Here is a 14129-nt window from a genome sequence, read left to right on the forward strand (position 1 = left end):
CAGTGTTTGATTGTTTGTTGTGTCTTGTTGCTTTTCTTCTTCTCTCTCTCCTCTATCCACTCACCCCAACCGGTCGAGGCAGAAGGCCGCCCACCAAGAGCCGGGGTCTGTCGGAGGTTTCTTCCGTTAAAGGGAGTTTTTCCTCCCTACTGTCGCCAAGTGCTTGTTCAAGGGGGATTTGTTGGGTTTTCCCTCTGTAATAATATTGATAACAGTAACTTTACTTTGTAAAGTGTCCTGAGATGACTTTTGTTGTGATTTGGCGCTATACAAATAAAATTTGATTTGATTTGATCGAGGCTTATTATGGTCATATTTAGCCTTTATACCATGTAATGTTGATCAACCAGTGAAAGGGTGTGAAAGCCAACACTGTGTTATTGAATAGGTGAGAATATATGATTTTTAAACCCAATATACAAAACACAGACATGCCACAATCCTGATATGCTTTTTTTTTAGTAACTTAGGTTCACATCAGGTCAGACTTCGACTATTTCATTATAATTCTAAGGGAAATTGTAGCAGTTTACAAAATGTATAATTTGGTGAAAAACTTGCAGTAAAAAACTGTGGTATGCTGCATGTAATAGGCCATTTGTTACACCAAACTAGTTATTGACATTTGTGCCATCTGTAGCTGTGTTTTATTAAAGTGCATTAGAATCTGCATCAGCATTTGCCTCTCGCTGGGAACCTTTATTGGAAGTATACAACAGTGGGAATGCAAATGCTTTTTTGGGCTGTCCCTGGTGGGAATTGAGGCTGGCTGGTGGCTGGTGTCATGTAATGCTCATTATGGTGCACAGGGTAATTATGCGGTGTGTAAATCTTGCATAGCTGGGCACATAATGATTTTGCAAGAAGTGCAGCTAACAGTTCATTATTGATTAATCTCTCAATTAACATTTTCAGCTAATCAATTTGTCTGATCATGTAGTGCCTGTAAATGTCAAAAACAATAACTAAGACCTATCTCAAGTTACCAGGACAAGTGTGATGTCCTCAGCCTACTGATCTGTTAAAAAAGTGCCAGTTTCACCATGACAATACACAAAAAGTAAGAAATGTTATCATTAGTGATCCTCTAGTGAGGAATTGCCTTTCAAATGACAGAAATCATTTACATTTTCAAGAAAAGATGCCTGACATTTGATGGTTGGTTGGTTGAGGATATTCTGCTTTTCTTTGTTTTATTTAATTTTATTGTAAACCTTGGATTTGGGACTGTTGGTTGAGCAAAACAGGCAGCTGAAGGTGCCACTCTGGGCTCTAAGAAATTTAATCTGTGCTTTTTACTTTTTTCTGATTAACAAAATTGTGCAGCAGATGACATACAGACACACCAGCAAACACTGGCAGCCTTTCAGTGTAAACAGAGAGCTTTCTGAACCCTCCTTCTCCCCTTTAGTAACTGTACCCTGCTCCTTTCCTGCAGCTTGCACACCTCCTTCACATGATCAGTTGTCATATCTGAGGCTTATGACCCAGCTGTCTCTGCTCCGTCTCCTCACTGCACTTTATTTTTCCTACAGGGCTAATGGCATTCAGGAGGGCCCTGAAACGAACGGTGATCATAGGTGGCGGGACAGTCGGCACATTGTTTGGCCTGTTGCAGCTAAACGAGTACAGGAAGAAGCATGTAAGTTGATGAGAGATGCCACCTCTCAGTTTGTGTGCTTTTTGAAGAGTCACTGCATCAAACATATGGTAAACATTCAGTTTTACAGAATTAGCTGAGTGTTTTCAGATTTTACTTGTAATGGCAGCTGCTAAATGCAAGGACAACGTTTATATTCTTGCACATTTTAGTCATGATAGCAGTAACATTTTGAGTATTTTCTAGTATTTTCTTTTGGCCTGAAAATAAGCTAAGCAGGGAGGCACTGTCTTTCAGGGCATGTCGATTCGAGATTTTGGAATGTGTTTTCTTTTCCACAGTGCTGTTGAGCTTAACATTCCCTTAGATCTCAGCAGCAATGACTTCATCCAAGAGCCGGGGTCTGTCGGAGGTTTCTTCCGTTAAAGGGAGTTTTTCCTCCCCACTGTCGCCAAGTGGTTGCTCAAGGGGGATTTGTTGGGTTTTCCCTATGTAATAATATTGATAACAGTAAGGTCTAGACCTTACTTTGTAAAGTGTCCTGAGATGACTTTTGTTGTGATTTGGCGCTATACAAATAAAATTTGATTTGATTTGATTTTTTTTATTGGCTGCTTACCAGCTGCTGCGCAGGAGGCGTCACATCATTTGCAAGCATGCCAACACCAGATCTGAGCTGCTTAGAAATGATGTACCACCGGCTATTTACTACATGCTTATGGAACTAACCGCCTCCAAATTTGTGGCCTAATAAAATGGTTTATATTCATAAATTGAAACTGAGGAATTGAGGACAACTTGTTCTGTGAGTCTGTGAGCCCTGGAGGGTGTGACAGTTTTACTATTTGGCATTTCAGACTAAAGAAACAAAGTCAACTTGGTGCACTCTGCAGAAATCTTGCATATTTTTGTGCTTTTATTCAGGCTACATTGACACTTCAATCCTTAAACTCCTCAGAATCTCTTTTATGTGAGGCACCATCAATTTGAGGAATGACAGAAATTCAGTTGAACTTAACATTCCCAAAGTTTTAACGGAAACTAATGACACTTGACTGGTAACACTAGGAGTACCGCTGGCATTGAAAGACACTTGTGTTTCTGTTATTGTCAAACCTTGAAGTGAGCCACTGATCATTTTAATTATAAATAACCACCCAACTTAGCTTCATTTGAGATGGACAAGCAGCTGTGTTTCCCCTGACCTCTGAACGGATGTAGGTCTCTTTTAGACATGCCACACAAATACACACCAGACTTTATTTGACTGTACACCCTAATGTTCACTCTGTTTTGTGCCCTGGTGTGATAATGTCTTCTCTTGCCCATCATCGGCCTCTCATCCAAGCATGGATTGGTAAGCAAGAAGTCAACCCTGATGAAATCTAATTATTTTCACAATAGTTTGTAATCATGCATACCTCTAATCCCAGTAATTGCAATGCTGATGAGATGAATGTCCGTCTAGCCTCCTTTAGCAAGGGCACACGGCATGGAGAAGTTTTCAAGACAGTGGCCAATTGGCTATTAGCATGGGCCTTGCTGTGCCATTCACTGACTTAGCTTGATTACAGGAGACACACTGGAATTTAATTCTGTGGTAGTGTTTGTCTGGATGCATCATCAAAAATAGACAATGATTATATCATCGCCTTGTTTGCGGTTGCAGGCGTAAATTACAAACGCCTGCTACTATTTGCAAGTCAAATGCAGTGTTGGCTTCAAAGCACTTTGATGCAATCATTTAGCTTGAACTACTAAATAGAAAAATGAATAAATATTTCATTAGACATGAAATCCAGCATCCTCATATCAGAGGGGAGCTGTGTTTTTCATTGTAGTTGTGATTATTTCTGCAAATGAATTTTTTGCTAATCAACCAGTAGGTATAAATGATCTTCAGAGACTGGAAAGTGGTTTGTTTTCTGTGTTTTTCAAAGTTGATCAGCATGTTGTGACAGGTAGTAACCCTTAGCAAAGTTTGCTTTGCTTCTAACTGCATCATGAATATCCACTGGCAACACTTGAGCAACACTTGGCAACTAAAGGTGAGAATGAGACTTCATAAGCACATTATAGTCTCATTTTCTACCAAGGAACGCTTCAGAAGACCAATCTTGGATTTGAACAAGCAATATTATGAAGTAAAAATAATCTTAAGACATAAAAGTCCTGCATTCAAAATATGGCTGAAGTAAATGTATATAACCGCTATCTTCAAACTGTGGTCAAAGCAGTTATCTAGCAGCTGTTATATTCTCTGATTACTGTTAGCGATGCATCACAGCAGTTAAAGCTAGTATAGACTACTTTACTGTATATGCTGTTGGGTAGTTTAATCCTTAACAAGGCACCACATTTTATAAACAAATTACTTTTTTGTAAAATTAGAATCTTCAGTCAAATATAGTGGAGTAAAACATAGTATTTCTCTCTGAACTGCAGTGGAGTTCAAGTACATCCTAGTGGTCTGATGGTCCAGATGTGTATCATTTAACTTGACACGTTCGATTTTAGCCAGACTCTCCAACTCTCACGCTATCACATAAAACCTAAATACCAAAAAATCTTTAAATAATAAATGTCAAACTGAAAATTATCATCAGCCAGGTTTGTTTTGTTATTTATTTTTGTAAAATAATGAGCAGCACTTAACACATTGCTCTCAGGTTTAAAAAAAAAATGTTTTCATCAGCTTTGAAAATCATTGCCATTGACTGGGTTCTCTTAATTTCTTCTAGCCAATTAAGAAAATACATCAAGATTTTTGTGAAAAATTACATTATGCTGCCTTACATACATTTTATCCATTACAACACATTAATGCATATTATGAGCGAGCATACAACTGTATGTCTTGCACTACACAATCACACTAGGTCCATAATGTATTCCAATGATTGCAAGCTATTATTCAGTATGTCACATGTGATTTTATGAAGTGATTGTAATGCAAGAATAATGCATAAAGACATGACAGTGGGAATGTGCTGGCAGTGTGCTTATACTGTTTCTGAATACACCTCAAGGAAAGTGTTGCTATATTTTCTCGCAGTTGTATTGTTTTAAAAGAGTTTAACATAGTATTTAAATAGAACTAATCTGAAACCTGCTGTTTTGCTAACTTTAGGCAATAAAAATGAATCTTTAAGCCTTGAAAGGGACCATGGCCATTGTACTTTTGTTGGTAAGTGTGTATCTGTGTCACATCCAGGCTCGGTTGTCCTACGTGGCAGCAGAAGCAGAGCTCAAGGTCCCATTTGTGGATGAGCTTCCCTCCCGGCAAGACCAGCTCACTGCGCTGAGAAACACTAAGGAGTTTGATGTTCTGGTTGTTGGAGGAGGGGCCACGGGTGCGGGATGTGCCTTAGACGCTGTCACACGCAGTAAGATCACTTTCATCAGCTCCACCCTGCTTTCAAGTATTCCCCAAGTATTCTCCTGGGATGGAACAGGTTTCAGGCTCTATCCTTGTCCTTACTGAGGCATGATAGATGGAGGGAGACTGGTGTGAAACCAGCTGGTAACAGTTTATAATGGTCCTGGTCCAGTAGGTCAGCTGTTATTATTAGCACAGCATCTTTGTTGTAATTTACTGGAAATACACTTAAAGTGCATACTGTATATCAGTGCAGTGTTTTGCTGGACATTTGCAGCATTTTCCACATTGGAGTCTTTCCTTTCAATTATATACAGTAATATGTTGATAAAACTTTCACAAGGTGATGATTGACCTCACAGGCTTCATTCATTCTTCCCTAACCATATGGTTGATGGAAGGCAAGCTTGATAAACCGCTACTCACTCTCTGTGTTTTTGGGGAAAAAAATGCTAAAATCTGTATTATATGGCTTTAATGGTCATAATGTGTAATTTCACTATTGTAATAAAGATGCTAGAATTGAATGTTCATCAAAACTATGGTAGCAAATTTCAAGAGCAGTTTGAATTATTTCAGGTGTAAAGTATTTTGCATGATGTATTTTTATATCTAGGTTCTCACGTAAGGTCAGTGCAGTAATAATACAGAAACTAATGGAGCATTTATAATTCTTGTGTTACACTTTGACCAGTTTTATTAAAATGCATTCCTTGCTTGGTAAATATAAATGTATGCAATATGCAGTGCAGAAAATAACATCCCACTTCACTGTGTCCTCCTCAGTACTTAAACCAAACCTGCTCTCTTGGTTGAATGACATTTTGAAGCAAACTGTGCAGGTATAGTGACTGAGTATTTGTCATTTGCTGCAGACCTTAAGACTGCTCTTGTAGAAAGAAGCGATTTTTCCTCTGGGACAAGCAGCCGGAGCACCAAGCTAATCCACGGTGGAGTCCGCTATCTTCAGAAGGCCATCATGCAGTTAGACTATGAACAGGTTCTTCTTTGTGTTCTTATTTTTCATCAGCTTTTTCTTGTTGTGCTTTTTTTGTCATTAGCTTTTTATTCGTCCTGTTTTTTTCCTGTTGAAACAGTACATGATGGTGAAAGAAGCCCTCCACGAGCGAGCCAACCTACTGGAGATTGCACCTCATCTATCTGCACCATTACCCATCATGCTTCCTGTATACAAGTAAGTGTCAGACTTGTGCAATTTAAAAAACGTGAAAAGTGAGCGTAAGACGTGTGGGGAAATGCAGCACAAACAAGCCAGTGATGACTGATATATTCCTTTAGGATGATGTTTTTAATCTTTTAACTGTAGTTTTATCTTGATGGAAGATCAGCTCCAGCTTTTGATGACCCAAAATCAGGCCAGAAAATGTAGTTGATGGGTAAAGTTAAAGGGTACGTCAGATGAATTCAGATGGTATCTATCGTTAATCACTGTGTTCATTTCCAAGATGGTGGCAGTTGCCTTACTACTGGGCAGGGATCAAGATGTATGACCTGGTGGCTGGGATCCAGTGCCTGAAGAGCAGCTACGTCCTGAGTAAGACGAAGGCCTTGGAGCTGTTCCCTATGCTGAAGAAGGACAAGCTGGTGGGAGCCATCGTCTACTATGATGGTGTGTCAGCCCTCCCTCATTTTACACCTGCAGAGGCTTTTGGCTTAGATTTAAATGCAATATTTTTACTTAGAAACTTTAAAAGTTATGTCCTTAAAATAACAACTTGCCAGTTTTTTTAACATCAGTTTTGAAACTGTGCCATTCTTTTAATCTGAAAGGGTCAGGAGATGATTAATGGGATAGAAGATAATAAAAAAACATAGTAGTTTAATTGCCTCTTCTCTGTTTTTCTATTTTCTGATGAAATGCAGGGTAGTTTAGCATTTCAGGCTTCTGAAAGGAATTAAGTTAATCCTTTTGAGAGGGGAATTCACTTTAACTTTTTGGACTATTATATCTGGTGTTACACATTGGCATTTCTGTTTTAACTCGTAGCACTTGATTAACTTCTCTTTTTAGAGTCATAATAAAATCAATTTTGAACACACAGACATGACAAATATATTTGAATACAGTGTCATTTCTGGGGGATATCAGTTATCTTCTTAAACTACAAATTCACCAACATGTTTTGGAGGCTAATAGCTGTCCCGAGAGCTTCATTTATATCGCAGTAACATGGTGGCAGATTCTGTCATTTGTGCTGTATTGATACCATACACAGAATATGAAATTGCATTCTTAAAACAAAAACAAACAGCTTATTTGGCTTTTTTGCTTCAAATGTAAATGGACAGTCATACGTAACTGGCAGGCAGGAAAAATGGAAGTGCCTTTTCTTTGTGCAAAGCAGCATATGTTTGATTTCCACCCCCTCTTCATGCCGTCATCTGCTCTGAGGGGGGTACAGGGCTGGGATGGTGGAGGGCTGAGGCGTTTTTTTTTTTTTTTTTTTTTTTTCCAATTTTTGCGTGTGGGAAACTCTCACGCCCGTGACATTTCGAAATCTGACCTTCTCTCCCGGCGGTGTATAGTGCAGAGGAGCGTTGTCGTCGGGTGAAGCGGCAGAGAAACAGTGATTTTTCCTGCTGGCTTGGTTTCTGCTGCTCCTGCTGCCACCAACAACATTAATGGCTTTTTATTTTAAATGTTTAAGTCTAATCCTTATTTTGAATTGGCTGGGTGGTATATAACATGTTTATGTGTCTCAAACACAATAGGTTTAGCTGCTGTGAGTACAGCAGACAGTCGTTCATTGCTGATGCTACCAAAAACAAAGAAAAGCCCACGGAAAACAAAATGTGTGTATGTAGGAATATTTCAGATGAAAAAGTGTATGCCAGATGAACATAACAAACTTCAGTGACTGATAAGGTTAGGGCAGTTTGTACTATCAGAGCAAAATGCCAACTGAGATAGTCTGTACTGATTCATTGTCATTTATATTCAGAACAAAATGAAGCTCCATTGTGATATAAATTGTGTATGGGGACAGATTTCTGTATGTGATAGTAATAGAACTCTGTGCTTCATAGTCATCATTTTAAATTGCTCCTGGCTTTTTAAGTTTTTTACAAGTTGTCTCTCCAGTATTGTTGATTCTTTTCTAATCTGATTTGGTTTTGTAATAGAAATGCTAAGGGACTTTTGCACATGTCAACCCAGCTGAATGTCTACAACCTCTCATCCTTCACACTGCTCTGTCCCCTTCAGGGCAGCACAATGATGCCCGTATGAACCTGGCCATCGCCCTTACTGCTGCGCGCTACGGTGCTACCGTCGCCAACTACACGGAGGTGGTTCATCTGCTGAAGACGAAGGACCCACAGTCTGGCAAGGAGAAGGTGTGTGGTGCTCACTGCAGGGACGTGATCACAGGTGAGACACAACAGTGATGAAAGGATGGCCATTATAAGTATTAATAGCAGCAGCTGTATCAAACAGGTTCAGAAGCCATTGTCACAGGCATCATTAATGTTATTAGTAACACCTGTATGCTGCTGGGTGATCTGTGTGCTAGGAGAGGACGGTGGTTGACATTAAAGTTCAGTGGACATTAGATGGCACCAGAACACCTAAGTGGAACCCAGGGTTAATTAATTGGATCATTAACACCTGTGTGACTGTGGTTTGTAAGGCCTCCTACTGTCTATGTGGGTGACAGAGAGAGGGAGAGAGAGAAACGGTGAGATCAGCTGTAAAGCTGGAGACAGTTTTACTACTACCATTTGGGTTGATATGTCAGCACAAAGAAACCCTGCACAAGTCAGACTTGGCTGACATAATGTTTATTCAGTTGTGCTTTTCACTGAAATACGTCCTGTTTCTCGTATCCTACAAACAAAAAACTGTATTTGACATTTTTCTCTCTTTAAAGGACAGGAATTTGATGTCAAAGCTAAGTGTGTGATCAACGCCACTGGACCATTCACGGACTCGCTGAGGAAGATGGACAACGAGAAGACCAAGAATATCTGCCAGCCCAGCGCTGGGGTTCACATCGTCATCCCTGGTTACTACAGGTACTACATAATACTGCTTAACACATGCATGTCTGTCCTTTAAAGCTGCTGTGAATTTTTATTTAAGTTGTGGATGACATTAAGTTGACAGCTGCATTAACTTGTTCTTCAGTGTTTTCTCATTCTTATGAGTAAATACTAAGCCTGCTAAACAATTATCTGACCTACACTCACATGCATAGCACAGTCTTCTCTGGTTAAGATACAGCACAGCAATAGAGTGGTTTTGTTGAAGTCGGGGGTTTTAAAGTTCAGCGGAGCTTATTGAGTGAAACCCGAGGGAGTGTGAGCCCTTTGAGCAGCAGTAGAAATGCCAACCACCTAATTCTCTTCCTCCCTTTCTCTCATCTTCCTGCCACCCACCCCCTCTTCCTCCCCCTCTTATTTCTCCTATTTTCTTCCTCTCTGACTCCTCTCCTCCCCCTCTTCACTTGTTCTCTACCTTTTGTGCCTTCTTTCTTCAGCACTTCCTGCTCTTCCTCATACTTATTGTACTGCTTTCTATTGTTTCTTCCTCACCTCATCTTCCTCCTCACCCTTGACACAGTTTCAGTAGATTAGAGAGCCTGCTTAACAGGAAAATGAAATGGTCGCAGCAGTCACAAATATGAGACAATAATAACAATAATGACAAATTAGAAATAATAACAGCTGCTTCTATTTCTACCAGTTGTTACCACTGGTATTAATACTAAATCCTCATTTTGGTTTTTCTGGTCAACAGTCCTGACAACATGGGTCTGCTTGATCCAGCCACAAGCGATGGGCGTGTCATCTTCTTCCTGCCCTGGGAGAAGATGACCATTGCAGGAACAACCGACACGCCCACCAGCGTGACGGCCCACCCAGTCCCAGGGGAGGATGACATTAACTTCATTCTGACTGAGGTCCGCAACTACCTTAGCCCTGACGTAGAAGGTACAGGAGTCCTCTGTTGTCCATTCTGAGTATCCAGCACTCGCAGAATAATTTCTTAAAAGCATCTATGAAAGGTTATTCAAATACAGAAAATATGAACTAATCCTGTTGACTGTGTTTGTGTTAAACATCCTGAACTGTTACTCCACATAAGGGTATAGTCACTGTTACACTTAGCATTAGTTCAAAATGAAGTATCTTGGTTAGTCTGTGTCCCACAGAATGAAATGTCATTGTGTGTTTGTGTCTGCAGTGCGTCGAGGAGATGTGTTGGCAGCATGGAGTGGCATCCGTCCTCTGGTGACCGACCCCAACTCCAAAGACACTCAGTCCATCTGCAGAAACCACATTGTCAGCATCAGTGACAGCGGACTGGTCACCATTGCTGGTCAGCTGGTCTTCTTAAATCACCACACCAAAGCTGTGTGATTATTATATTAAAGTGGGAATTTTGTCTGATTCAGGCGGGAAGTGGACTACCTACAGGTCAATGGCCGAAGAAACCCTGAATGCTGCTGTCAAAGCTCATGGCCTCTCAGCCAAGCCTTGCAAGACTGTTGGTCTGATGCTGGAGGGAGCCAAGGGCTGGACCCCGACACTCTACATCCGCCTGGTGCAGGACTATGGACTGGAGAAGGAGGTAAGACACATTTGAGCATTAGAAACAGCATTAGATGGATGCTTTGTACAGGTTAATCAATCGTTGCCATTTGTGAGTATTAGACGTGCTCACAGGTGGATTCTTTGTTAATTTAGACAGGACCAGACCAGCTGATTCAAGTCCTTGTCAGTTCAGCTCCAGCCCTGCACACACCCAGGAGTGATATGAATCCTCTCATGTAACTCTGTTGGCAAGCAAACCCTTAAAATGTTGAGCTTTTTCTTTATTTGCAGCTCTGCCTCCAAGAACAGCTTGACTTACTAAAACATTTTCAGGTGTAGAAGAAACCTTTTTAACTACCCACTGTACACAGGACCAGGTACACTCATTCATGTACATACAGACCTGTAAAAGTACTGCTGTGTTCACCACCAGCAGCAGTAGAGCTGACATTAAAGCCTCTGCTGTAACAATGCTGACATTTCTACTACACAAAACTGGACACACGTTGAAACGCACTGTATGCTGTACAATTTATCAGTGGCATTAAGTAAGGGCACATTGATTTACAGCAGCTACATGCCATCTTTCCAATAATTAGTCTGTTTTTATTAAATCCAATAGGACAGTGTTTCATGAAGAAAAAGTACTTGTGCACCGAGGGCCTACAGTATACTTACTCCTCATTAGAGACGTTCGGCACCAGCTCTGGTGTTCTCTCAAATATTCCTAAAAGGTCACTGTTGATATTTGGACAGCGTTTGCCCTTTCACATGATTGGCAAGCCAACGATCTGAATAGCAAATAGCCCTCTTGTGTTCTGTAAACATATGACACCTCATTGACAAAGTGGTGCTATTGCCTGTCGTTTAACTCCAAAGAGGTGCAATCGATCGTGTGAATAACAGGAGCTGCCACTACAGTCTACAATTGTTTAACCTCCAATGTTCATATTGTGAAAGAAGCAGAAATGAATGTCATCAAAACTCACTATAATCCAAGCAGGAAGTTACAGGTGTTCTTTCACTGACGTGACCTTATCAATATTTTTCAGACTTTTTGATGTTTTTTAACATAGTGTTTTCTGTACAGGTGTTGCAAATATGTTCTTTCATACTGGAGTTTATATCTTGTTTTCTGCGCACAGGTCGCCCAGCACCTGGCCTCGACTTACGGTGGAAAGGCGTTTGATGTGGCAAAGATGGCTCAGGTCACTGGGCAAAGATGGCCGATCGTGGGGAAGAGATTGGTGTCTGAGTTTCCTTACATTGAGAGTGAGGTAAAGTGGGATTTCATGCAAGCTGTTAATAGTTAATATGTTTCAATGTGTATTTTTGTCCAGAAAGGCTCAAACATTTTGAGAGTATGTGTTTTCTCTCAGGTCCTATATGCGATTAAGGAGTATGCCTGCACAGCCATCGACGTCATCGCCTGCCGAACACGCTTGGGATTCTTGAACGTGCAGGCAGCTGACGAAGCCCTCCCTCGCATTGTCCAGATCATGGGAAAAGAGCTGGGCTGGAGTCAGGAGAAGAAAACAGTATGATTTTGCAACCTCTTTTTTTTCTAATCACATTTTTCCTAAACAAGAAGGAAAAAAAATCTTCCAGAAGGTGATGGTGCTACAATCGTTTTGTGCAGGTCCAGCCATCCGCTTCTCTGGTTTGTGTAATATTTCTCCTCAGCCTAGAAAACCATTTGAGTTTTACATAATGCTTTAATCCCCAGTGGGTTTATAGTCCCTGCAGTGTTTCTATTTTTGATCAGTATACAATGGAGAGGTCCACACCCTTTAGCCCTTAGAGGGAAAGCTCTCTGTATGTGTAGAGAGATGAAGTGATATGTGTCTATTTACATGTGCATGAAAACTGAACTTTTAGCTATTTTAAGATGCCATTGTTAACCAGTAGAGGAAAGTTGTGTTATGCCAAAATACTGTGGATTAACTCGTAAACAAGTTGGTCAGTCATGCATCAAATCAACAAAGCCACACTTTTTCCCAAGGTACAAAAACCATCTGACAGTGTTTAGTGATGTTATCATGGAATAATCAGATCACTTCAAGTCTCAAAACAGTTTAGACACCATTAATTGGATGATAGCTCAATAATCTACAAATATTTTAATAATTGATTTCCAGTTTCTTTTTTCAAGAAAAAATGCCAGAAATTTCCTGGTTTCTAGTTTTTCAAATGTGAGAATTAGCAGTTTTTTTGTTGTATGTGACAGTAAACAAAATATCTTAAAGATGTTACTTTGAATTCTGGAAAACGAGGATTTTTGCATTCTGCTGCTTCTTGCACATTTTAGAACTAAATGTTCTAACAATTGTTAGTTGCAGCCCTTTACAAAACAGCAGTAGACATTAAAGTAACACCTCAATGTCAATTACAAACCAGATGTGGGTCTCAGTTTAGATTTTTTGTTGTACTGTAGATAGGGACTGTGACAATGTGACCTACAACCAAGAACAGTATTTGTGTATACAAGGGGAATATTACTTTATATTTGCCTTAAAGTTGTGTTTTTCAGCTGTACTAGTTAAAATAACCTTTAGATATTTCTCAGAGGCTAACGTTCATCATCTTCCCCCATCGCCCTAAATGACAGCGATGAAGAAATGAAATGACATTCGAGATGAGGCTGATTATAGTCTGCAGGCTGAACTGACATCTCTCTGGTCATGTCAAATCCAGGCGGAGCTCGAAGCAGCTAAGAAGTTTTTGTACTATGAGATGGGCTACAGGTCTCGTTCTGAGCAACTGACCAAGACGTCAGAGATCAACCTGGAGTACCAGGAAGTAGTGCGGTAATTATCACCCTTCCTCTTTTTTACATTGCAATCCAAAATCCTTCATTTTCAGTTTATGATGTTCACTGGGGATGTCACTCCCATGTTTTACTTGTTAACATCTCATGTTTTTCCTCCTGCTTTTGTATGGTAGGTTCAGGTTGACTTTATTACTGATGCCACAGTGTCCAGGTCCTAATCGAGATCAGATCTCTCTGAGTTACTTTCTCTGCGCTCTATGAACAGCTTCACCTTCTGAAACCAAATCTGTTCCCTTGGATTCAGCTGTTACATAAGTTAACAATAAAACAGATAAGAAACAACAAAACAAATTTGTTTTCAGTCCCTATAACTTCAGTTAAGAATGATTTATCATAATTTACCATCTGTGGTGAACATATGTTAAAAACATGTGAATATAAAAATCTGTTCAGTTTGTTCTGCAGGTTTTCAGATGTAAACACCTTGTTTCCATTAGACATTAGATGTTGACACATTCCCTTTGTTTGACTAGATATATGCAACACCAAGTGTCCAGCAGTGTCCCTGCAGTGACTTGGATGCACAACATACAGTGAGGAACAGAAGTATTTGAACACCCTGCGATTTTGCAAGTTCTCCCACTTAGAAATCATGGAGGGGTCTGAAATTCACATTGTAGGTGCATTCCCACTCTGAGAGACAGAATTAAAAAAAAATCAGGAAATCACATTGTATGATTTTTAAAGAATTTATTTTTCTTGCACCGCTGAACATAAGTATTTGAACACCTGAGAAAATCAGTGTTAATATTTGGTACCGAAAC

The 14129-nt window shown here is 40.1% G+C and overlaps 1 protein-coding gene across 3 annotated transcripts in view; it reads left to right on the forward strand.

Annotated features, from left to right (window-relative positions):
* Nucleotides 1-14129, forward strand: part of gpd2 (glycerol-3-phosphate dehydrogenase 2 (mitochondrial)) — a 25214-nt gene that overhangs the window by 4353 nt on the left and 6732 nt on the right. The window contains exons 2-16 of one of the 3 annotated variants that reach the window (XM_020600682.1): nt 1536-1642; nt 2949-2957; nt 4815-4986; nt 5855-5979; nt 6077-6174; nt 6446-6609; nt 8206-8370; nt 8870-9014; nt 9739-9932; nt 10186-10320; nt 10397-10572; nt 11681-11812; nt 11915-12073; nt 13230-13342; nt 13479-13678. In XM_020600682.1, the coding sequence (XP_020456338.1) occupies nt 1541-1642; nt 2949-2957; nt 4815-4986; nt 5855-5979; nt 6077-6174; nt 6446-6609; nt 8206-8370; nt 8870-9014; nt 9739-9932; nt 10186-10320; nt 10397-10572; nt 11681-11812; nt 11915-12073; nt 13230-13342; nt 13479-13566 (1977 nt within the window). In that variant the 5' untranslated portion in view covers nt 1536-1540 and the 3' untranslated portion in view covers nt 13567-13678. Of the gene's footprint in view, nt 1-1535; nt 1643-2948; nt 2958-4814; nt 4987-5854; nt 5980-6076; nt 6175-6445; nt 6610-8205; nt 8371-8869; nt 9015-9738; nt 9933-10185; nt 10321-10396; nt 10573-11680; nt 11813-11914; nt 12074-13229; nt 13343-13478; nt 13679-14129 lie in introns of those variants that run through there. The other 2 variants (XM_020600680.1, XM_020600681.1) reach the window with 2 other exon arrangements.

The sequence above is a fragment of the Monopterus albus genome, unplaced genomic scaffold, assembly GCF_001952655.1.
Source record: "Monopterus albus unplaced genomic scaffold, M_albus_1.0 scaffold48.1, whole genome shotgun sequence".
In the NCBI taxonomy this organism is placed as follows: Eukaryota; Metazoa; Chordata; class Actinopteri; order Synbranchiformes; family Synbranchidae; genus Monopterus; species Monopterus albus.